The sequence below is a fragment of the Chelonia mydas genome, chromosome 22, assembly GCF_015237465.2.
Source record: "Chelonia mydas isolate rCheMyd1 chromosome 22, rCheMyd1.pri.v2, whole genome shotgun sequence".
Lineage (NCBI taxonomy): Eukaryota > Metazoa > Chordata > Testudines > Cheloniidae > Chelonia > Chelonia mydas.
The window spans coordinates 15,575,532-15,599,737 of record NC_051262.2 but is presented as its reverse complement, the minus strand read 5'-3'; the positions used below and the strand labels follow the sequence as shown (position 1 = coordinate 15,599,737).

At 43.4% G+C, this 24,206-nt stretch overlaps 2 protein-coding genes across 14 annotated transcripts in view; one reads left to right on the top strand and one right to left on the bottom strand.

The window, feature by feature from the left end:
* USP28 (ubiquitin specific peptidase 28) overlaps nt 1-15,811 on the top strand; it is a 125,080-nt gene extending 109,269 nt beyond the window's left edge. For 5 of the 13 annotated variants that reach the window (XM_037882467.2, XM_037882466.1, XM_037882468.2 and 2 more), the window contains 11 exons: nt 799-1,027; nt 2,881-3,084; nt 4,505-4,644; nt 4,836-5,021; nt 6,444-6,539; nt 8,674-8,852; nt 8,945-9,023; nt 9,652-9,731; nt 11,073-11,196; nt 12,259-12,457; nt 14,559-15,811. In XM_037882467.2, coding sequence (XP_037738395.1) covers nt 799-1,027; nt 2,881-3,084; nt 4,505-4,644; nt 4,836-5,021; nt 6,444-6,539; nt 8,674-8,852; nt 8,945-9,023; nt 9,652-9,731; nt 11,073-11,196; nt 12,259-12,457; nt 14,559-14,734 — 1,692 coding nt within the window. In that variant the 3' untranslated portion in view covers nt 14,735-15,811. The remainder of the gene's footprint in view (nt 1-798; nt 1,028-2,880; nt 3,085-4,504; nt 4,645-4,835; nt 5,022-6,443; nt 6,540-8,673; nt 8,853-8,944; nt 9,024-9,651; nt 9,732-11,072; nt 11,197-12,258; nt 12,458-14,558) is intronic. The other 8 variants (XM_043534256.1, XM_037882470.1, XM_037882475.2 and 5 more) reach the window with 3 other exon arrangements.
* Nucleotides 15,812-19,164: 3,353 nt separating this feature from the next.
* Nucleotides 19,165-21,718, bottom strand: CLDN25 (claudin 25). The gene has a single exon (XM_007060496.3). It carries the CDS (start codon nt 20,776-20,778, stop codon nt 20,086-20,088), a length of 693 nt encoding a protein of 230 aa, XP_007060558.1. The 5' UTR covers nt 20,779-21,718; the 3' UTR covers nt 19,165-20,085.
* Nucleotides 21,719-24,206: the final 2,488 nt, after the last annotated feature.

The following is a 24,206-nucleotide window of genomic DNA, read 5'->3' as shown; positions in this document are numbered from 1 at the left end:
ACTGTAGGAAGTGTATTTTTAAAAATATATGCAACAAACACTTGTGGGATGCTGCTCCAATTTTAATCCTGAAAATACTTTGTGTGCCAGGCACAGGGCTCTGTTACAGGCAGTCAGGCTGATTGCTTGAGAATTTTTGTTTCAGATTTTAATGCAAATGCAAGGGGGCTTGGCTCAAAGTTCCAATTATCTTTCGCCCCAGCAATAGAAACCAGAAGAACTTGTGTCTGGTACGTCATGGGTCTCTGGCAAACATTTTAAAAGGAGCCTCAGTAGTAAAAAGAAAAGGAGTACTTGTGGCACCTTAGAGACTAACCAATTTATTTGAGCATAAGCTTTCGTGAGCTACAGCTCACTTGCATCCGATGAAGTGAGCTGTAGCTCACGAAAGCTCATGCTCAAATAAATTGGTTAGTCTCTAAGGTGCCACAACTACTCCTTTTCTTTTTGCGAATACAGACTAACACGGCTGTTACTCTGAAACCTCAGTAGTAAGAAACTCATTAAATAATTTAGATGAGATATGATGACTTCCACACATGGAACATAAAATTAGTTTGACAGGTTTGGATACCAGTGGGGTGGTCAGGCTTCGGATGTCATAGTGACACTGTGGTAGTGGATAGAAGTGTTTTTAAGCTGAGCTCATCAAGGGGAAGGGAATCTGTTTGCATTAGGCAGTCAAATGGACAAATGGACAATTTTTAAGCATATGACAGCTGTGAATGTCTTCATAGATTTTCGATTACTTCATCCATTAAAGATAAGCCTGGAAATCCTGTTCATGTGAATTTTCAGGTTCCTTATCGCTTGCATGCCGTCCTGGTTCACGAGGGCCAAGCAAATGCTGGTCACTACTGGGCCTACATATATGACCAGCCCCGGAAGAGCTGGCTCAAATTCAATGACATCTCTGTGACAGAATCATCCTGGGAAGAACTGGAGAGAGATTCATATGGAGGCCTGAGGAATGCCAGTGCCTACTGTCTTATGTACATCAATGATAAGCTGTCCTACTTTGTTGCAGGTACAGGAACCAAAGCTGGAGGTAGTACTTAGTCACTTGTGTAGTATGTGTTGCCTTCATAGCATTGAATGATCATTAACCTGTTCAACTCCGCTATGACACTAGTAAGTGTTATCCCTGTTCTGTGGATGGGGAAGCTGTGACAAAGGGGATTTTAATTTGGCCATGGCCAAAGAGGGAGTTGGAAGCAAAACAGATATGTGAAGTGAGATGTTTCCTGTCCTGCCTGTGCTTGATTCACCAGCCCAAGTGAGCGCTTGTTCAGACCTTTTGGGTTGATACTAAAGTATTGTTTCAAATAGCTTGGTTAATGTAGGCTCATAGGAATTGCCATACTGGGTCAGCCCCCTTGTCCATCTATCCTAGTATCCTGTCTTTCTGACAGTCGCCAGAGCAGGTGCTTCAGAGGAAGGTAAAAGAAACTTTGCAGCAGGCATATGTGGGCTAATCTGTCCCCCATTAAATTAAGGATGTCCTAATCCCTAATTGTTGGAGATTGTCTTAACCTCATGCTTCAGGTTTTTTCTTAGCATTAACTGTAACTATTCTTCTTATCCATATAAATGTCCAGTCTTGCATTTGTCTTTGTATTTCAGTTTGCCTGTATTCTGGCATTCTCATTGTGTGTGTGTGTGTGCAGTTGGCAAATCATTTATAAGATCAAACAGAATGTTTCCTACTTTGTCCTGGCCATTTATACCCTGCTTTTTGGTTTGGCTTCTGATAGATAGTGGTAGCATAATATACACAGCACATCCAGTGCATGATGCTTATGCAGCATATCGTCCCTTCTGTGCCTGAGATGAATTATCACTAATGATAACTGATCCTTGTAATTGTGTGTTTACAATGCATGAGTGTATAAGCAGCTACTTGCAAGCATTATCATACATGTGGCATCGTACAGCTGTTGGCCATCTAGAAGAGCCTAATAATTTCATACATGGCTCATTTTGATATAATAGAAGCAAACAATGCAGCAATAGTCATTGGAGAATCTAGTTAATGGGAATGCGGAAGCTGAAACAAGTTCTTGTTTGTCTTCCTCGTGCTCTGACATTTCAGTTTCTAAAATGAACCCATCCTATGCTTTTAATGAGACTTAATAGACATTTAGTGCTTTTAAAGATCCTTGTGCTTTTAAATATTTTTATAAAGGAAAGAATCTGGGATAGGGCATTATCATTCAGTATTAGATATATACTCCTAAGTATGTTCTTCTCTTAAGCGGTACTATACAGCTGAAATACCATTATTATCCAGTGTCTCATTATTCCTAGATATTTCAGTACCTGTATAAAATCACTCACTACCTGGAATCCTTGCAGTTTCCTACCACTGGATTTCATGTAGTGGTGGAAGTGTAGAGTTTTAAGCTGAACTCCAAGTTTTCTAGTTATTATCATTTTAAGCCCCATCTGTAGCATTATGGTAGCCTCTGGTAAAGAGAAATCATCTATGCCCTCTCTCAGCCCTGATTGTTACTTTGAGTGGGTTTACTGAGCCCAGGTGCGCCATGCAGAAATGTACCTTTCCATGGTTAGTTATTGTTTGTATTACCGTAGTGCAGAGGAGCACTAGTCATGGACTAGGACCCTATTGTACTAGGTTCTGTATAAACACAGAACAAAAACATGGTCCTTTGCCCAAAGAACTGACCACCTACCATCTTCTTGTACTTGTTTATGGAGCATCTTGAATTCAAATTCCAGGAAAAAATATTCTTTTCCTTCTTTATTTTTCCAAACCATTTGATCAATCTTCTGTAATGTTTCTAGATATTCCTCGTTTGCAGCAGTATTATCTTGCTGCTGTGTGTTTCATTGCTAACTAAAAATCTTGCTTTTCTCCAGATGATGATGATGATGCAGAGACAGGACAGTTTCAGAAAGAAATAGAACTTCTGCCACCTGAACTCCAGAATTACATACAAGAGGACAACTGGAGGCTTGAACAGGAGGTGGAGGAATGGGAACAGGAGCAATCCTGCAAGATCCCTCAGATAGAGCCTTCAACTACTTCTGAATCTCAGGATTTCACTTCTGAATCAGGACAAGGTAACACAAGATCAGTGTGTTTGCCGATCGTGTTCCATGTCTCTACAATAACTTCCCTGTAATAAATTCCACCATTATCTGAGCTTTTCATAACAATTTTGAACACCTTGGAAAAGCTACCAACTAAGCTCAATTGCTGAATTCCCATCATATCAGCAGAAAAAGCTAATGTTCTATCATGCGATGTGCTGATATCCTGCATAGCTATAGACATGCCATCAAGTGTGATCATATCCTGTTTTACATTCAGCGCATGGCAATGATCTAATCTCAGTTTGATTTAATTATATTAATATTTTATGTGTTTATTGTAGAAAGTTGACATGTTCACCTCTTGGGTGGGAGACCACCCATTACAGCAATCTTTTATAGCATGAGTCTCGCTGAGCTTCACAAATGTGGTTGTGTATAATATTGCCATTGAAGTGCAGTCGTGCTGTTTAATGGTACACAGCAGCGTTTCATGTTTTAGGACAGGAGGTAAAGAAGAATTTCTTGAAAGTGCAGAGAGATAATTCATTAATTTGTCTCCCTTGGGATTAAATTTCAAACTCCAGAATCAAATGTGATGTAAAATTGGGGTTGTGCATCACAGTTTGCCAAATGATTCAGGTTTTCTGCCATGTGTAGTCCATAATTCTGTCCTCTGAGGCCACAAAATTGTTTTCTGACCAGCAAAATGTGTGAGATACTGACCCTTGAGCTCAGGGTCTGTTGAGCTGTGTACAAAAACGTGAGGCCCTAATCTGCCAGAGCATTTAAGCACGTGTTTAACTTTAAACACGAGTAGTGCCATTGACTTCAGTTTGACTATTTTTGTGATGAAGTGCTTTGCTTGATCGGGTATTATAGAGTACATCTATGCTGCAGCTGGGAGCAAACCTTCTAGCCCACGTAGACAGATTCATGCTAATGGAGCGTGAGCTAGTGTACTAAAAATTGCGCTAGCCACCCAAGCTCAGACCCGGGGGTCAGGTAAACTTGAGAGACTGAGCTGCCGCCCAAGCCACAACATCCACACGGCTATTTTTAGTGTGCTAGCTTGAGCCCCACTAGCCCGAATCTGTCTCCCTGGGCTGGGAAGCTTGTTTGTAGCGTAGATACACCTTAGTAGCATTTACATTGAATGACCTGTCATTCGAAATGTTGTCTTTTCTGGAATGTTACCCAAGAGTTGAGTTGTGTGTGAGGAAAATTGAGTTGGCTCTTCCATAACAAAGGAGGCTGCAACCAATTACAAGGTTAGAAAGTGGAGTTTCATGGGTTAACAATGGGGCAGGACATTGGTCACTGTGCCAGGTAAATACTAAGGTACAGTACCATGCAGCCATCCTATTTAGCAATTTCCTCTCTTCCATTTGGATTTGTGCCTTCCTGGTGACATTATTGAATGTTAACATCTCTCTGAATTTCCAATCAGATCCATCATCAGGCTGTGAACACAGCATACGCTCGCTGTCCTCTGAACATGCCAGGATTGCAAAGGACCAGACAGCGCAGGCCATTGCAAATACAGCTGATGCCTATGAGAAGAATGGTGTAGAGGCTGCTCTGTATGAGGTGAGAACTCTGGAACATGGGCCCTGCAGCAGCCAGCTGTTTTTGCATCTCTGCGTTAACAGACCTCTGTCTCTCACTTGCTTATAATTCTGTAGCACTGCTGCATTTAACCCAACTCCTTTCTACTTTCCTGTTTGGTTTTAGCTTTTTGTGTGTTTCTTACTCTCTTTCTCCTCTTTCTGCTGCCACAGCCAAAGGAGGCAGAACCAACAAAGGCCCAGCTGAGAGAAACAGCCCTTACAGTTCAGTCAGAACAGCAACAAGATGCTAAAGGGACAGAGTCTGCTGCCCAGCCTAGCTCACAGGTCTCTGAAGTGGAGATCCCCAGAGTGGGGAAGATTCTGGTTAGATCTGACGCAGATGGATATAATGAGGAGGTACAGAGCCCAGTGCAGGAGCTAGTTATTTTTCTGGCATTAATCTTTGCAGTTGTGGGTTGCTTTGGGGCTTTCTGAAGATTTGTGGCGAGTAGTGGTTTTGCCATGAAACTGTGTGTCGTTCAAGTATATTTTTCCCTCTATAGTAAGCAGAGAGGTTGGGTCCAATTGTTTAGTAATTTACTTTTTAAAACTATTTGAAAAGTTGTCAGAAAAGTGACTCTGTAAAAACACACACACTCATCTTCTTACTCAATAGATCTGCTCCAACTTTTTTTAAGTCCTCTTCCTCTCCTTCCTTTCCTTCCTGTCACTCATATCTAAGGTGTTTCTAGGGCGCCTGGCTTCACAAGGTGGCTTTTGTACTTTTTTTTTTTTCTCACCCAGTTGTCAATGGCTTTGATTCTACTTTTCACATAATCATCAGAATTGTCAGCTGACAATGTCATACAGTCAATGCCATGTAACTTTTCCAATCACAGGTACTGTTATCTGATTCTGGCAATTGAAAGAGCCCTATTATGAGGCTCAGTATACCACATCAGACACCTAAAAAATTTTCACAGTCTTTTTTCTAAGACTAGACTGTAATTGCATATCAGCTACACAAATCTGTCTGCAAGAGAATTAATTTGTTCAGACAATTAGTTTACATGGGCATTTTTAGGGTTTGGTGTGGGTTTAGCATTGTCCTTTGCGTAAACCAACATTTATGTTTTGTCTCACGGATTTTATCAATGCAATAGCTCCATCTGTTGAGCTGGATGTGACCTGATCGCATTAAATATACACTTGTGTTGTAATGGTAGTACAATGGAATATTTTGCCTCAGGCATTGCTCTCATGTTAAATGGTAGTTTTGCAAGGTTCTCCCCAGTCATGTTTCGTGTGCTCTGTATTTTCAAAAACAACAAGGAGTCCAGTGGCACCTTAAAGGCTAACAAATTTATTTGGGCATAAGCTTTTGTGGGTAAAAAAGCCACTTGGTTTTTTACCCACGAAAGCTTATGCCCAAATAAATCTGTTAGTCTTTAAGGTGCCACCGGACTCCTTGTTGTTTTTGTGGATACAGACTAACACGGCTACCCCCTGATACTTGACACCATGCAAGACTCTATATTTTCACTTACTGATGATTTTGGGGGGAAAGAGAGTGCAGGAGGAGTAGCTGGGGTGGCACAGTGAAGGGTTCAAACATCTGTAGCAGCATGGGCAGTGCATGCAAGAGATGGACTTGCACATAATGACAATAAAATTAAATTTGTAGTCAAATGGCAGCTCTGGGTTGCCCTATCTCCATTCAGATCTGGACAACTTTTCTTTAAAACTTTACCTTTTTTGTACTTTTTTCTTTTATCACTACAGCTTTTCTTCTATTCCTCTCTGTTTTTGTGTGTGGGTTTTTTGTTGTTCTTGTGGTAGGTGATGCTTAGCCCAGCCATGCAGGGTGTGATCCTCGCTATTGCTAAAGCCCGTCAGACATTTGACCGGGATGGGTCTGAAGCAGGGCTTGTTAAGGTACCCTTTTATTTTCCTTTTTAAAAATCTCTTAACACACAAGTCTGACATCTTCAGTGAAAAATGCATGCTATTTCAACATATTACAGATGTGAGTGGGCCACTTCTCCCTCTCCCTGTGCAGTTTCTCTTCAGCTAAGATTTTTTTTTCTATTCCACCTTTCTGTTTATCCACTCCATTACTTGTTCTAAGAGGACTAAAGAGAGATTGTCAGGCTAAAACCATTACATTTTATAAGCATCCTTTCTTGTGTTACAGATAACCCCTTAGACTGCAAGAACTGAAAGATTTTCAAAACTCTGATATGCCTTCCATGTCTCATGCTTGAGCACAAGATTGCAGTGTTTAGGTTGCACAGAATGTTTTTGTTTGAAACATGCATGCACACACACAAATGTTGGAATCTAAGGCAAATAATATAGAAATATTTCTGGTAGTCCTAGGTTTGGAAAATTTGTTGTTTCCCCCTTCCCAAGCCTGCATTTTGGACCAGAGTAGACCTAATGTTGTCCATTTAAGTGAACAACCCCACAGTGTTTATATCTAATGAAAATGGGAGGTGTGGGTGGGAACTTTCGGAAGGTAGTGTAAGTCCACACGCTGCAAACACTTACGCACAGTCACATTAGTCAGTGCAGCCCTTGAGTAAAGTTAAGCATGTGCGTTTGTCATAGTCTGTTTAAAGCAATGGATTGAGAGTTAAGAGACATGTGTTCTTGTCTCAACTCTGATCATGGCTTGCTGTGGGACCTTGGCCAAATCACTCCACTTCTCTCTCTCCCCAAGTGCAAAAATGATACTTACCATACATATCTCACAGGAGCTTGTGAGGTTTAATTATGTCTGAAAAGCACTTTGGAGCCCTTGGATGGAAGGTACTATATAAGTGCTCAATATAATTATCACCAGAAAATACAAATTAAATTTTAGTCATAACCAGGCTGTATATAGTGTGTAATTAAATTTGGGCCATAAATATACACACTTACTGTAGGAATTTCTGTAAAATATGTCCTCCTGAGCTTATGCAATGGGAAAAGGGACTAGAAAAAGGTAAATAATCCTGACCAGAGAGCAAGTCATTGCTAGTTTGGGCTAGACATTGTAGACAAACAACTGAAGTTAAATAACAAGAGGGCTTAGGAAAATTCACTCATTCTACCATCCTACTGGCTTCTGGTAGTCATAAATCACACCAGTGGCTTTCTGCAACTGCAGTTGAGAACGAACATCGGATGGGGCTTTTGGTTTACTGTCTATCATGTCTTATTGCTCAGAGTAACATTTTGCCAGCTGCATTCTTGTTCCTCTCACATTTTAACACAGGTTCCTTAAAATGAGCACTTGGACTGGGATATTCAAAAATGCCTAAGAGAGTTAGGCACCCAACTCCATTGAAAGTCAGTGGAGCCAGTGCCTACCTCCCTTGGGTTCTCTTTTTAAAGGTGATGTTTTTGTTTAAGGCATAGATTGATATGATTCATCCATCTTTATATAGTGGAGATGGTATATCAGTTGGGTGGAACTGTGCTCTGACTTGGTATAGAAAATCCTTGAAGAAGCCTGGCTAGTGTGTCTTGCTCACATGCCCAGGGTCATAGTGATCACCTTATTTGGGGGAAAAATTCATTTCTGACCCCAGCCAGCCTGGCAGGCACCTTTGGGGATGTTTCACTTTTTGTTGCCTTATGGGGTGTGGTTTGCCTGCTGGGATCACCTGAGCCTCTCTCACCTACTCAGTTCCCTGCCATCAGAGGGGCCTTGTGCATTGGTGGCGCCTCGGTTTCTCCTGTTCTCTGCCTGTAGCACACAACAGTGTAGTCTCTTGTAGTTTAACTGAAGTTATTGGGCTCAGCATAGGGTTATCTGGAGGATATATAATATATATCACATACAGGAGGTTACACTAGATGATCTAATGGTCCCTTCTGGGCTAGAACTGTAGGAACTGTGTGTCTAATTGAAGATACATTAGCTGGCAATTGCCTAGGGTAAGTTAGACATCTCTGCACCGAATCCTGCTAAGTTACAGGACAGTTATAGCCTTATAATCAACCTTTCCACTGCAGGTTTCAAATTCAGTGTGCAGCAATAATAAAGAATAGTCATTTAGCATTTGCTTGACTTTGATAGGCATTCCATGAAGAGTACTCCAGACTGTATCTGCTGGCCAAAGAGACCCCAGCCCCTCACAATGACCCCCGGCTGCAACACGTGCTCGTCTACTTCTTGCAGAACAATGCTCCCAAGCAGGTAGTGGAGCGGACCCTCCTGGAGCAGTTTGCAGATAGAAACCTCAGCTATGATGAAAGGTTTGTGCCAGGGGATCCAATATCATGACTTTCTTATTTGGGATTCCGTAGCTTCGCCGTTCTCTAATGTCTCTGTCTGTTGCACTGAGCAGGTCAATTAGCATTATGCAAGTAGCACGAGCTAAGCTGAAGGAGATTGGCCCTGATGATGTGAATATGGAGGAGTATAAGGTAAGGGACTAGAACTTTTTCCTTTTCTCTAATTCCTTAGTGCTGGAGGTGTCCCAAAGCAGTGAGCAAGATAGTGGTAGCGCACTGACTGTGCAAACAAACACAGGAACTATTACATACCCGTTGGTAACAGTTATATAGTCAGAAGCATTAGGAGCTGTTTCCCAAGGAGTGCTGACCAGGACACAGGGGTTTCAGTTGAGCCCTATCCTTTTTGAAAGGTACAGTGGGATCTTTAACTTGCTCCTGGAACAGTCAGTCTGTATAATCAGAATGGGAGCCATGTGGCTAACCTCTTCCCCCGCACCCCCCAACAGAGCATCAGCTGTTTGTGTTTTCACACTTGTTCTAGAGGACTCATTTGGTGCTCTCAGTGTGGAGTTAAACACTGCCAGAGACTCATCTGTCTTGGTGAATGTGTTCTTGAGCTGTTTGGGGAGGCAAAGGGGATGTTGGGAACTTGCCCTGAGCTTGAGTGAGTTCATGTCCCTGTAAGAGCACTCCGTGCCAGAGGCTAAATGAGCTAACATACCAGGTTTTGCTGGGGTTGGGGGACTTGTCCCAGACACACATGTACATGAAAGCATGTTATTGACTAACCTGTAATATTTCCTGTTACCCTAAACAGAAATGGCATGAAGACTACAGTTTATTTCGCAAGGTGTCTGTTTACCTGCTGACAGGGTTGGAGCTCTACCAGAATAGAAAGTAGGTTTAATTTAATTATATTTTGGATGAAGCTATGGGGTAACTGATACCTAAAAGTGCCTGCTTCTCTGCTAGTACCCCTTGCACATGCAGCACCCCTAAGTATCGCAATTTGGGGCCCCTTGTGCTTTTCCCAAGGTACTTTATTCCTGACCTGCTGATACTCCTTGCTGTACAGGCTCAGAGCTGACCTTGAGCCAGAGTGTAACTATTGTGCTGAGCTAATAGGTGGTTTTTGATATGGCCTCTTACACGGTTCCCAGCTTGTTTTCCATGAGCAGAACTTTACATTCTGGTCCTTGGAGAGGACTTAGTGCACTAACTGCATTACTGCTTGGCTCTTGGGAAAGCTGGGTGAAAATGAAACTCTCATTACAATTTGATTCCTGTGTAGCGACAGAGGTCCCTGGAACTTTGACCTGAAAAGCTGGGCTTTTTTCCCCCCATACTGCAACCAGTATACCATATAGACATCTGAATGGAGAAAGATAATTCCCTTTCACGGAGGATTTTGGTATTTCAGAATTTGGTTTGTACCACTTTGGAATGTAAACTCAAAGTTTTGGAATTCATAGAATATCAGGGTTGGAAGGGACCTCAGGAGGTCATCTAGTCCAGCCCCCTGCTCAAAGCAGGACCAATCCCCAATTTTTTTTTTTTGCCCCAGATCCCTAAATGGCCCCCTCAAGGATTGAACTCACAGCCCTGGGTTTAGCAGGCCAATGCTCAAACCACTGAGCTATCCCAAGCCCTGGCTCTTGATTGGCCGGCTGCTGGAGTCATGAAAACCCTGGGGTCCTTGACTCCGAGGCAGTCCAGCAGGCGGGTAAGCTGGCAGGAAATCAGGCAGGTCAGAGAGTTCTCCATCGGAGCTTGGTTGAAATTGAACAGTCTCACAAAACGTTTAGAATTAGATGAACTGGCAAGTTCTGATGAAAACATGTTTCATCAGATTTTTTTCGACCAGCTCTAAATATAACCCTGGAGTCTCGAAAAAAAAATACTGTTCTTCAAACATCTAATAGTGCCTTTCATCTCCAAGTTCCCATTGAAACCAGGGGAAATCTAGACCAGAGTCTAACTATTGGGGTTGAAACCAGAGTGCCAAAGTGTCCCTGAGGCATACGGAATGCAAACCTGCCTAGTATGGGGGCTGCGCTTGAGAGGTTTGATGAATGAAAAAGAGAGAAGGGAGAAAATAACACTGTTAATGAAGGTGAAGTGTTTGTCTCTGTTGGGGAGGAAGTGGGGAATCTGGCCTGGGTGGACAGCTTGACTGCAGCTTTTGGAATGTGTGACAATTGGTGTGTTGGACTACTAACACCCTTCTCCTCCTCCAAGGTACCAGGAAGCACTGACCTACCTGGTGTATGCCTACCAAAGTAACACCACCCTGCTGATGAAAGGTCCCAACAGAGGGGTGGATGAATCACTGATCGCTTTGTACAGAAGAAAATGCCTCTTGGTTTGTATCTTTTGAGTCTTAAATTGAAAGTGAACAATCTCAGTGGTAGACTGGTTAGCCTTAAATACTCAATCCTTCTAGCTCATTGATTTCAGTTCACATCTGAACATTGTCTCTTCACTCCAGGTTGCCCAAAGAGACAAATGTATCATGCACCTCCTTACAGACACTGTAGTAGAGCTTGTCATTAAGGGGAGGGGCTGGATGCCAGCCATTTGCTTTTCACAAAGAGCAATATCTACTCTTCCCTCCCTGTGGGGAGCCAGCATCACCTCTTCCTTTGTAACCAGTCAAAGTGTTTTGCTGGGCACTAGGTGATGTGGCTTTCCTTGGGAAGGAATAAGCAACAGCAGACTGAGACTTATTTTTAGTTCCTGCTTTATTTTGGCTGCTGAGGCCAGCGTAATTATATCTAAGGCACCTATTATCATGGCATCTACCCCTTCCCAAGTGCCAGCACTAATATGAAAATCTAGGAAGCGAAATTCACTGAAGTGATAGAGTTTGGATTTCAGGAAATCCATTTGGTGTTTCTGGATCTGAATCGTAGCCTCTCAAAGCCAAAATTATTTGTATACTTTAGAGCTAATTCTGGAGCAATATGTTCTCTCTGATCTAATCCTTCTAAGGCGGTGGTCCCCAAACTGTAGGGTGTGCCCACAGTCGAGGGCTGGGGGGAAGGGAGGGTGTGGCGGGGTCTGGGCCAGTCCCACAAGGAGTGGAGGGAGCGCCACCCAGCCCCATCCCCAGCTGCAGCTATTTCTGTGGCTCCGTGGCCCTAGCTGTGCCCTTGATTTCGGCTGCGGCTCCACTCCCAACCATGGCGCCGGCCCCTCTTCCAGCCGCGGCTCAAGTCGGGGGGTGACCACAAAAATGTGGGGACCACTGTTCTAAGGGTTATGTTCTCTTGGTGCACACATGCAGCTCTCGTTAGTCTGTGTGCGTTCCATACATACCCATCAGGTAGAAGAGGCGTGGGTCGTGTGCAGCTTTCCTAGGAGCCTGTTCGTGCTTTGAAGTCAGGGCTTTTTCAAATGTCTGTGACCCCTGATTCTCCCACAGAAGCTGAATGAAATGGCAGCGGCTTTGTTTGTAAGCAATGCGGAGGCGGATGTGTTGGAGGGTATTAACATCCTGAATGAGCTGATCATCCCCTGTATGCACCTCATTATCAATAATGACATCTCCAAGGATGACCTGGATGCCATTGAGGTCATGAGGAACCGCTGGTGCTCTTATCTGGGACAAGAAGACATGGATGGTAGGGAATTGCTGACTTGCTTGCTTCCCTTAAAATCCTATGTTCTGAGTGGTCAGGATGTTCCCATAGGTCTAAACTAGAAAAGGGCTTTATTGCCTATTTAAAATCCTTCCTAGCATTCTTAGGATTTGCCCTATATATGTAGCTTATCTGGGCATTTGTGACTGGACTTATGCCCGAAAACGTGCTCATATTTAGAGTGAAATGTGTTAATGGGACAATTTGATTGTTGTTTGTCCTACAGCTACAGAAAATAGATCCCTGGCCATTGAAATATAAGAAGTGAATGATTTTAAAATATGTGAAATAGGTACCTTGGTCTCATCTGTCCTTTGTGATCAGCACTTTAACCTGCATTTCAGCCAGTGTGATTTCACTGACACACTAACATTAGCGATTTTGTTGCTTTGTATATGAATGCTCATCTGTAAGATGAGAGAGAAAAGGTTCTAAATTGACTGGGTGCATTTGTGCTTCTAATCATGTAGTTGGTATGTGATGCAGTCTGACTTCATGCTGGAAATGAGACACACTGACAGGAACTTTTTCTAGCTGTGTACAGCTTCATAACTACAAATGCATGTACAGTATCGAACAGATTTGAGGAAGGGATGGGGGAAGCTGTGTCAAGCTTTGAAGAGGTTTTGCAATGAGTTGCCCATTAGACCCAGAGTGTAGTGAGGAGATGCTGGTCATTCTGGGTCTGAATTTCAGTTTGGGATAACTGCGTTTGTTCTGCATTTCCTTTCATGTGCTGAAGTTAAGCTGCCATGACTCCTCTCAGGCTGGGTAAGAGAACAGAGTTGAGATTCTTAACACTGCTCATTTTAACCAGCAGAGGGTAAACTTGCTACAGGAAAGTGAGGTAAAAATATGGAGGATTGTTCTCAAAATGCTGCTGCAAAGTAGAAAGCTGGAGAAATTTGCTAGCAGTTTGACTTCCCCAAATTTGGCCTTCTTATAAACTCCTCCATATAATGGAATCCCAAACAGTGAAACTTGAGATTTGAAAGGAGCAGAACTCAGCCGTTTCCATCTCTCTTTGTGTTGCATGGGCCAAGTCTATTGTCCCCAGCCTGTTCATGTTGCATGTAAAATTGCTTGTAGATTAGGTTAAGTCAGTTGATTTTTAATCTGTCAGAAGAAGAAAAGGGTGTTGTGGTAATGATTTTAAGCACATTCACCTGGAAAGTCTTGAACTCCTCAAATTAATTACCGACTAGAGAGCTGGCCTGCCAAGTGCTGAAATAGGCATGGAGTTTCTGCTAACACCTGATGTGACAGGAACAGTCCTCCCACAGGAGAAATGTTTCCATTCCCCCATTGACTGGACAGTGAGGTCAGAATTTTTTGTACAGTAATTAGCAGTTCTGGTTAATTTTTGCAGTGCATCATCAATTAGAGGACTGTGCCCTGTTCTGCTTGTTCTTCTGTTGGGGCTACATTCCCATCACTCTCAGGGAAGGGGGTGTCTGCTTTTGGTTTTGCATTGTCGGATGGTTACAAATTTGACTCGTTGTCTGTTGTTGGAGTTTGCTGGGTCAGCACTGGGAGGGTAGTCATTCATGAAGGACTGAATAATGCCTGGCCTATACTAGATATAGTGCATAAATCTGAGATTCTCTAATCTTGCAATTAGGTTTGGGATGACCATGTAAAGTGGCCTGGATTGAGGAAAGCCTGGCACTGGTAACACACTCCAATTGTATTTCTACTAACTTCACATCACTGGTTTGCCAAGCAGCTAGGTTGTGATATAGTGTACGATAGTGTACGTGTGTGTGGGGAGGTCAGGGGGAGGGAGGGGAGGAGTTTGGTGTGTCTCCACCCCCTCCCCCGTCAACCATACAGTATTGGCTACTGGTAGAGACAAGATACAGGATTTAAATAGACCAGAGGTCTGGTCTAGGATGACACGATCTCTCCTCCATAAAACAATACTCATCTCTGTATGCTCGAGGTGAGCAGTTTTTGGCTATGGTAGATAATTGTCTAAAAAGCAAGCAACGGTTTTTCCTTACAACGCTAAAGTCTGCTGCGATTGGCCTTTTTTTGTAACTGCCTGTTCCCGTGCATTTGACTCTTTCATCCTCCTCCACAGCCAACCTGCAAATGAAGCTGGGCGAACTGCTCCCCAGGCTCCTGGACTGCTCTGCAGAGGTGGTCATTCTAAAAGAACCCCCGAAGATCCGGCCCAACTCCCCCTATGACCTCTGCAGCCGCTTCGCAGCCGTGATGGAGTCCATTCATGGGGCCACACCTGTGACTGTCAAATAAACTTCCACCTTTCCAGCCCTAGATGCGGTACATAGGAACCCATCTATTGGTGTAGTATCCTGCTGTCAGACAGCATTTGAATGGGAGAGGGAGGAGAATAGGTAGATAAAGACGATTCATATCCAGATGTAAACCATGCTCTTGGTGTCGATACAAAGGAATGAAAAATGGTATTGAACTTTTAAGATACAATTGTCAATGAGAATGCGAAGGGCAGGAACCACTAGCACAATATATGGCTGGCAGTAACAGCTGTTTCTCATCTCCACAACAACAAAAAATGCATTGTCTCTCCATTTCTTGCCACTTTCAAAAAATGTCCCTCAGATACTTGGGACAGTGACAACAGCTGCACAATGGTTTATTGACAAATCAGTGACACTTATTACCTTGGTTCCAGCAAACACATCCACACCTTTCTAAATTCTTAGCTGAAAGAGCTTATAAATCCAGATCTTGGCAAAGTACTGCTGGCAGGAGTCTGAGTCGGGAGACTGAGAGACAGCGAGGATTGATGGAACGCTGTGTGTAAGACAGGCAGGCAGTCATGCGTGCAGCTGCATATATTAGCTGAGTGAAGTCAAACAGGAAGTTAAGTTGTCTCTTGTCTTTTTAACTGCCAAACAAATATGCAGGGCTCTTCTTGTGAGACAGACAAAAGCAAATAATGACAGCGTCCTATGATGGAACCTAATTTTAAAGATTGACTTGTATACAATATCACTGTGCTAATGATCAGTAACTGGTTAAAGAAAACAAAATCCCTAAAGGGAATTCCCTTCTCGGACCTGAAAATATTTCCTCCTCCACTAAGGTTATTGATGAGAAAATTGAGCATTGGACACTTAAGGTTAGAGTAAAAGCGTGTATATTTGTATTTTTTTGTAAAAATGTACTGGGGAGTGAGGGGGAGAACCACAGTTGGACACTTTTTAAGGGCAGTCTGTGTTTTATTTGAATAGACAAAATTGTTTAAACCAAAATGTTCTGAATAAATGGGGAAGAGAATTCCTATTTGATAGGACTGCAGGTTTTATAAATGTGCAATAAAAACATTTGTTTTATTTTAGAGTGAAATAGCTCCCTCTCTGTTTTATTTTCCTTTGCTGTCAAGTTTTAAAACACTTCTGTGTCTTGGAATGAACAGAAGAAATGCTAACATTGGCCCACAAGATCATTTTAAACTTTCTTAAATTACAAAGATCGGAACTTCAAGAAAGCTTTGAGGCTGACCTACCAAACCTGTGCTAGTTCCTTGATGAAAAAAGAATGACACCTAGTGGCAGAGAAGTGTGTGTGTGTGTACAGTTTCTATTGTTAGCCAAAGGTGGTACTGTTGTTTCAACCCATCATTGATCGACATTTAACAAATCGATCATTAAAGACTTGGCAACACTGTAGTTTGTAATCGCATATTAACATGCTGTAAATTGTAGTGTAGGTAAAGAAAAAAATATGGTACAAGTCACATTCTATCCTAGGGTTAAAAATGGCTAGCAACAAACCTAGAGTTTAAAGACAACTAGCATAAACATTTGTTGTTTGTCTGCACTACAGTTTTCAATCTTGTTTAATGTGTTAAAAATGATTATAAGTTACAGTGTAGCTGAATCTCCAGTGGATCAGAGAATCTTGCGTTCTCTTAAATGTAAGTTAAATAAGGGTGGAGCTAGCTGTAGTTTTTGAGTAGCTTTGAGCTGTAGCTTTGAGTTTTTCCCCTGACTTGTTTTGTGTCCAGGTTTTTTTTTTACTTCAAGATAAATAGTTTAAGTGTAGTTGCACATTCCCTTTTGCTCTGGATTAGCTTTTCAATAGGAGACAGATTTCTTGAATCCTTCCTGGTGGTTGTACTCTTTGTCCTGACCTACATCAGCCCATCTGGCAAGAATTGAGGTCTAGACAAATGGAGCCATTAGTAGAGAAGTTTTTTGTATCTTACTTCTGGGTGAAGTTCACCCACCTTGAATACTGCGTCACCTAAGGGTCTTTCACCCGCCTGTCCTCCACTGTACATAATTCAGAGACTTTGGCACACAGGTTGCTTATTGATGCTAACTGGTTTCTTTTGAAGTCTCCTTGTTAGGACAGGCCACCCAAGAGAAATTCCTTTAGAGAGCCCCACTTTGAACCCCTTTCTATTTCAAGTCATTCTGCAGGAGGCTCTCTCTATGCACAATGCCTTCAGGAAACAGCCATTTCTAACACACCACAGTGAGTAATTCAGTTGGATTAAATTAGCAAAGAGGAGGGAGAAGCACTGTAAGCTTCTGCAGCCAAACAGTTTGTTCATTTGGGACTGAGATGTTTGAGTTTCATATTCAGTGGCTCACATAAATCTGCATTATAGCAGAACCATTACCCTTTTTATAGTTAAGCTTCTGTTAGCATTTCCCTAGCAAAGCACAGATTTATTCCAACAGTTCAAAACACAGCTGTAAAAATAAAATAAAATACTTCCCAGATGGGGGACTCGATGGGAAAATTGAAGATAGACATTTATAGGGCTGGCTTAAGAGTGCAAAATAGTAATAATTAGTGGAGTTCTGTTTGAATGCAGATAGGTGAGGATTAGTTGTCAATGACAGGATGACTCACTTTGCCTGTTTCACCCTCACCTGGTTATTTAACTTTGGAGTTGGGGTTCACCCTCTTTTTCCCCAGTTAACATAGAATCAAAACTGAAAACACTCTTAAAAAAACCACCCTACCACTGTACAGAGATAGTCACATGCCGTTACCTTTTTAAGGGGTGATGTGGAGCCAAGGGCCTTTGATATTTCAACTTTATGGCCTTATTTGTGTTTCATATTGTCCTAAATGGCTTGCTTTTGCAAGGTGGGATGGTGGTGATTCTCTTGTTTCTTGGCTACTCTCTGTTATCATCTAGTACTAAAACATTCAGGAGACCTCCGTTTTTGGTAGTTTCAAGTCTGGCTTGTTGGGGAAGGGGCATGGGGTTCTGAGACATCCTTAACTCTTTGTCTTCCCTGTCCCCAAAGTGCCTATCTCTTTTGCCATATAGTCAAGTCTTTACTCCATGACCCTGGTAACAATATTTGCTGTTCACCACCCCTTTAGACTCCCTCATATCCACTGTGCTATGTTGAGAGTTTAGTAGAAGGTGTGTAATTTTAAAGACCTCTCTGTGCAAGAACCATACCAGTCATACCTCCCCCAGTCCTAATGTGCACAGAGTGCTGTTGTTTGTACAGTCATGGTGATATTTCCCTGTCCCATTAAACTACTACCGAAAATAAAAGAACAACAGACTTCCAACCCACACACTGCAAAAACCAAATATTAGGAAATTAAAGAACTTGTTTACTGTAACCTAATCTGCTTGAAGAACCCAATCCAGTGCCAAGTGAATCACATGGAAATCCTTCCATTGACACTGGATCAGGCCTTAAACACATAACAAACACATAAAGGGAGCCCACTGAAGCTAAAAAATCTGGGCTGTCACCACAATTCTCTTCTCTCCCCCCTCACTCCCTATGTTGATTTCTCAAGGGTGCGGATGACAGTAACAGCCAACACCTGAGAGTCTCTTTTGCCTTTGGGGGTTTGTCAGGCCTCTGGAAAGCAGCGAACAGTTTGTATAAATCTTTGAAAAGCACATTCCACCAGCCAAGAATGTTGCCCTCCTGGCCCCTGCATTTTGCATCTCTTGATCCTTGTTACAGAAATAGGACTCTTGGCTGCTGCTCTGTACAGTTCCTAAACTGTCTGTCATTGACTAATTTCCACACCAGCCAGCGGTGTTGCCACAAATACAGGATTTTGACTTGGTGTGGGGCAGCAGGAGGGAAAGGGGGAGGCGAAGTCAGCAGCAGCAGCACCAATCATTTTTTCGTGCGAATTTAACAGACAATGGGGAGCAGCAGAGTTGGCTGAGGGACAGTGTTGTTCCGAATTTTCGGTGGGTTCCTTTCAGTTCTTTTTAACGTGAGTTTTAAGGTTCTAATCTGTACACACTTGGGACCTGATCCAAACCTATCTGAGCAAATGGGGAGACCTTCTGTTGACTTGGATCAGGCTGTGAGACCACATCCTGAGTTAGGCATGCAAGCGAAGTTCCCATTCATGAAAGAAATATGTGCATCATTTCAAGTAGTGATTGGGAGATTTGAGAGGCCGAGGAAGCTCGGGCTCCCTAAAGGTCATTTTTTGGCCTGTCTGCAAAGTTTCTAAAATGTCCTGGGTTCAGCCAAGCTAGGAAAATCTCTGCCCATGACCTTGCTCTCTGCATATTGGTATCCCTGCTGGAACGAAGAGCAAATTGCAAAACCAAACTTTTTAAACCAAAAGTGAACGTCTTTGATGCTCAAAAGAATTCTGGTTTTGGATGGGGGCTTCCTTGCTTCAATCTCATTGTCACAGACATTGTAAGCAAAGGTTTTAAAAATAACCAAACAGAGTTGTTAAATAGTACTGTAGCATCAGATTTACTCCTGATCAGGCTAAAATGAATATTTACCAGGTTTCTTATGTGTACCTCTAGTAGTAGTAACAGTAAGTGCATACAAGCGTTTTTTTTTTTTTTTTTTTTTTTGGGTAGCCAAGTTAAAATTTAGGAGATCCTTAGAGGAACAGTTACATTCTAATTGTTATACACAAGTGATCTAAAAAAGAATTAAATTGGATAGCATTCTAATTGTGGGCCTGATATTTTTATGATTTCACTGACTAGTAGATATATGGGTGAGATACTGCCACTGATTTTGCACCTTTCATAGATGTAGAAAATGCATTTTTTGCATAAACTGGCTTTCTATCAGAAAATTTCGCTAGATGAACAAAAATACTGCAGTGTTGCTTTTCATAGCTAAAATCCTGCATCCCCATCTTCTCCTCTTATGCTGTTCAAGATGCAGGTACTTTTTGAGGGCACAGAAACGTGTTGCCATCAAATTGAATAACTGATGTGGTGGAATTCATCCCTGTGTATAGACAGATAGATATTTCCTCACCCACCTTGTCTCCCTACAATGGACAGTTAAGGAGCGATAACCTTCAGAATTGTGTACAGATGTTACTTTCCTATCAGAAATTTCCAAAGATGCTCAAATAGTATAATCAATAACATGCTGCATTGCTAGAAATATGAAGTGCTATTTAGTTTTCTGTGTTCACCTCGTTGATTTTATAGTGCCAGGTTCAGTTTGCAGGTGTCTCAGAAAAAGCTGTTGCTCTTTAAAACTTACAAACACACGGAAAGGCAAAACAAATAGCAAGACTCAATAATTTCTTATGGACAAAAAATTAGCTAAACATCCTGTAAATCATTATGGGAACTGTCTCAAAATCTGAAAAGCTAGGGAGCAGTACAGAACTCGGTGCTGGAAGTCTTAGATTACCAGGTCCGCGTTTTTGGGGTGTGAATGTTGGCGCCAGTGTCGCATTGCTAATGGAGCTTGCACCTGTGTTGGTTCACGGTAAGCTGCTAAAGGCATTGTTGGCGTTTCTGTCCCTTTCAAACAGGCTGAGCAGACGATGAGCAGCCCGCCTACTACAAGGAAAAATCCAGCAAACCAGCCCAGGAACATTGCTTCCCCGAATTCCCATCTAGGTACGATTTCTGGGACTGTTTCATCCCAGAATTCATTTACGGTGTTATAGGCGACCCAGGAAACTGGAATGAGGGTCATAATTCCTGAGATGCCAAAAATCACTCCTCCGCAAAGCGCCAGTTGTTTCTTTAGAGCCGTTTTTGCTTCCCAGGCCTTGCAACAGTCCAGCCCACAACTGGAGATCAAGAATCCAAGAAGTCCCAATCCATTAGAGAGGAACATCAAAATTCTGGACACCCTGAGGTCCAGTGGCAGAGCCAAGAAAGACTCATAGCTTTTACATTCCATAATACCTTCCTCTTGCGTTACGCAGACTTGCCAAAGCCCCATGGTCCAGATCTCCATTTCATTCAAGTCCAGGTTGCGATTCTTCCAGAGTGGCACAAAAGTCGCAACGCAGGATGAGACCCACCCAAAGAATGAGAGAAATATTCCTCCCAGGTGAACCTTCGTGTTACAGCTCCAAGCCATGCTGATGCTGTGTGTGTGAGCTGTGTGCCGGTCAAGATGAATTTGGGTGTTTGAGCAGAAGCTTTTGGTATTAACTCTTTTGAAGCTATGCTTCAGAGTTGGTTTCCATGAATATGCTCTTTCAGTTGACGGGCTGTTGACTGAGAGCTATTATTTGTTTCTAGCTTTCAGAGGAGTAGCGTGGGGGAAATTCAAGCTTATACCACTAATTCCTGGGTGTGACCACAATTATTTTCATGTTTTGTTGGTTTTACTGGATTAAAAAAAAAAAAAAATTCTGGCAGGAGTGCCTTCCAGCAATCCAGCCAATTCAGTGCTGTGCAATAGGGCATCAAATGATCAACCACCACCACAATACGTAAGCATACATGAAAACAGCCGCTGTGGGACCCTGCAACTACTGCAGTGTGGGTCCCAACCAAAACGCACAAACATAGCCCAGCCCAGCCCAGCACTTTGAGGCAGATTCAGCTGCTGCCAACAGGCTGGGAAGGTCTCCTGTTAATTGCCGCTGAGACTCCAACATGCAAGTGGGTGTCCACGGTGCTACCGAGAGATGGACGTTGCAGTACTTGGATCAAGTCTGGTCTTGTGCCTTGTCGTCAAGCGTCTCCGATCATTTAGTGCTCCTCACTTGGTGGTCATCTGGCATGGCTGGCCAGGCTTTTTAAGGTTAAAGCCAGTGCTATGAGCAGTACTTAAAAGGCCCTCTGTTGACTTTTGTACCTGTACTGCCTATCTAGCTGATCCTGCCATGAATCAACTCCAGAAGCCAGGTCTGAGGGCAGGTGGAGTGAGCCACCCAAGTGCATTTTACCATTGAGGAAAAGGAGGAGAGAGGGAAGCAGAGTAAAGAAAGAAGCGGGACAGAGAACTGGGAGAGCAGGTGTGGGAAGGGGGAAGAGGGAGAAGAGGAATTAGGGGGGTCTGTGCTAGTGGAGAGCAGGACGGCAAGGCAGGAAGGAAGAATGGAACTGGTGCAGTTAGATTGTTCTCAGGCAACACATCTGAGAGGAGTTGTCCCTAAAAAAAGGTTTGGTGGGGAGAGGAGGGTCTGGCTCTCTGTGCAGGCTGCGTCAGTGCGCTAAAGTCAACCTAACTACAACAGGCAACCAGTCCCATTGAGCTCTGGCCACCACTCCATACGCAAGAGGCTTAAGCAAAAGACTGACTACCCCACCCCCACCAGGCCTCAGAAACCCTGCAGTGAGAGGCGTGGCAGAGAAAGTACCTCTGAACAAATGGCATCTCCAAGAACAACTGGGATGGGGTGTTGAGAAGAACCCTTGAACAACTAGAGATGTGGAATATTTGAGCCAAACACCTCTTCTCCCCCCATTAATGACTCCAGCCTGATGAGTGACTCTCTATCCCATTCTCAGAGGCTTTTTAAAGTGTTGGCCATTATTCAATCATTAAATAAATATCAAAGGAGCTTGGCATGCCACAGTGAGAAATCAGTTGTGGGCAGGCCTTTATGAGAAATCCCGTCATCTGCATCTCCCAGGGCTCGCTTGGCATGCTGAGGGGAAAGGCGACCTGTTTGCTCAAGGTGGGAGTTGGAAAGACTGCCAGCTAGGCAGCACTTTCGTAATAAGCGTAATGACAGTGATCCGTTCACCTGCAGCACTTTACCTTCAAGGAGCTGGAGGCCATTTACAAACTCTGCTGAATTACACCTGTTAACCTGCTCTAGTGGGAGGTGGGGAGCATGTTAAAATGCCAGGGATCTAATGCCAGGGTGCTGGGCATGATGCAAGAACTTGAAAGGAACAGCCGGCTGCCTTACCCGGATGGGGGAATGAAGGCAGAACGAAGCGAACTCGCTTGCCCGAGGTCCCACCCTATGTCAATGACGGCTGTAAATTCAGGAGTCCCGACTCCCGGTCCTGCTGCTTTAACCACTAGGGAAACTTCCTTTGGTCCATATACTTGAAAACAACTGTTTGAATTCATCTCCTTGTTTCACAGGTGTCATGGTTTTTGTAACCAGGCAGCGCCAGAGGGAGGGAGCTCATGGTCTGAGATCATTTAAACTGAATGGGAACCGGCTCACAATCAGAAAAATGTATCTGTTTGTTTGATATGCATTACTCTGCTCTATTATTGAGCCAGGCCCATTGGTCCCACCAGGTACACCCTCCCCTACCCAGCAATGACTCCAGCCTGACGAATGACTGGTCAGCAATGGTCACTAGCTGATGCTTCCAAGGAAGGCAAAACATCCCTTGCACTGGTGGCCAACTTCTTCCTGTCCCCAGCTGGTGAACAGCTTCTGGCTTGATGTTGTGTCCAAGGAGATGATAGAACTCCGCCATCTATGGTGGAACCCATCCCCACCCTTCCTCCAGATGCTGCAGAACCCACCCTGCCACCGGAAACACTTGTCCATGCCCATTCATATGCTCCCAAAGAGCCAGCTTTTTGCCTTTGAAATACATCAGGTAGCAGCAAATGGGCAATCTAGAAGGGGAGACCACAATGTTGTGGATCCCCAGCCTTCCCGTCTTTCTCAGTGGGATCCCAGAAGGTTCTGTGAATTGCAACCACATCTTTGGACTTAAAGCCTAATGGCATGCCACATCCTCAGGAAATGCTTTGCAAGGACTGATCCTCATGACAACCCAGGGACTGGTCCATGTTGTTATCCCCATTTAAGGGATGGAGCAACTGAGACACAGATTGGTGCAAATCTATTCAGAGTGTTGGTGGCAAAGCTGGGATTAGAACTGAGGAACTCCTGGATACAGGACATGTTTTGCTGCTGAAATAAAATACCCTGTTGTTTAAAAAATAAATGATGGAATACGTCATAGGGAAGGTCTTAAGTTTCTGTTTCCACTCAGTGCCCATCCATCCCTCTGTGCACAGACATACAAAGGGAACACAATGTCCAGCTTTTAGAATTCTGTCTTTATTGGGGGATTAGTGACTCTAATCTCTCACTCACTCCTTTGTTATCGAGAAGGATATTAAGGGACGAGGCTGGTAAATTACTGCATCTCCCTCGTGGCGGTGGTGTTGGGGATACTGTGGTCTTCCAACTCCACTTGAAGGATTTAGTCTCAGATCATCTACAGCTTGGATTTACAAGTTGTGTCAGTGTTTCCTGTCTGGTTCCCCCTCCCGTACCTGTGTTTTTAGGTGTGGATGGTGGGAAGTTATCTCAGCACCGAAAATCCATTTGTGGCTGGACGTTAGCCACTGGAACTGAAGCTCCAAGTCTGGCTCCTATTTTGTGTTTGGCACAAAACCACTGGGCTGCTGCTTAGGACCTGCCCCTGTGAGGCACTGAGGGCCCTTTGCGGGTTGAAGAGCACGCACGTCTTGCAGGCTCAGGCCTTTGTGCTGCAGACACTCCAAAGGGAAACCTCTGCTAGTTTAGCTGCCGCTTTGCATTGGATTTTCAAGGGCTCAGCAACCACCAC

Bases quoted from the DNA above. Each gene is read 5' to 3' on its own strand.
- CLDN25 (XM_007060496.3), bottom strand. From the start codon at position 20,778: ATGGCTTGGAGCTGTAACACGAAGGTTCACCTGGGAGGAATATTTCTC.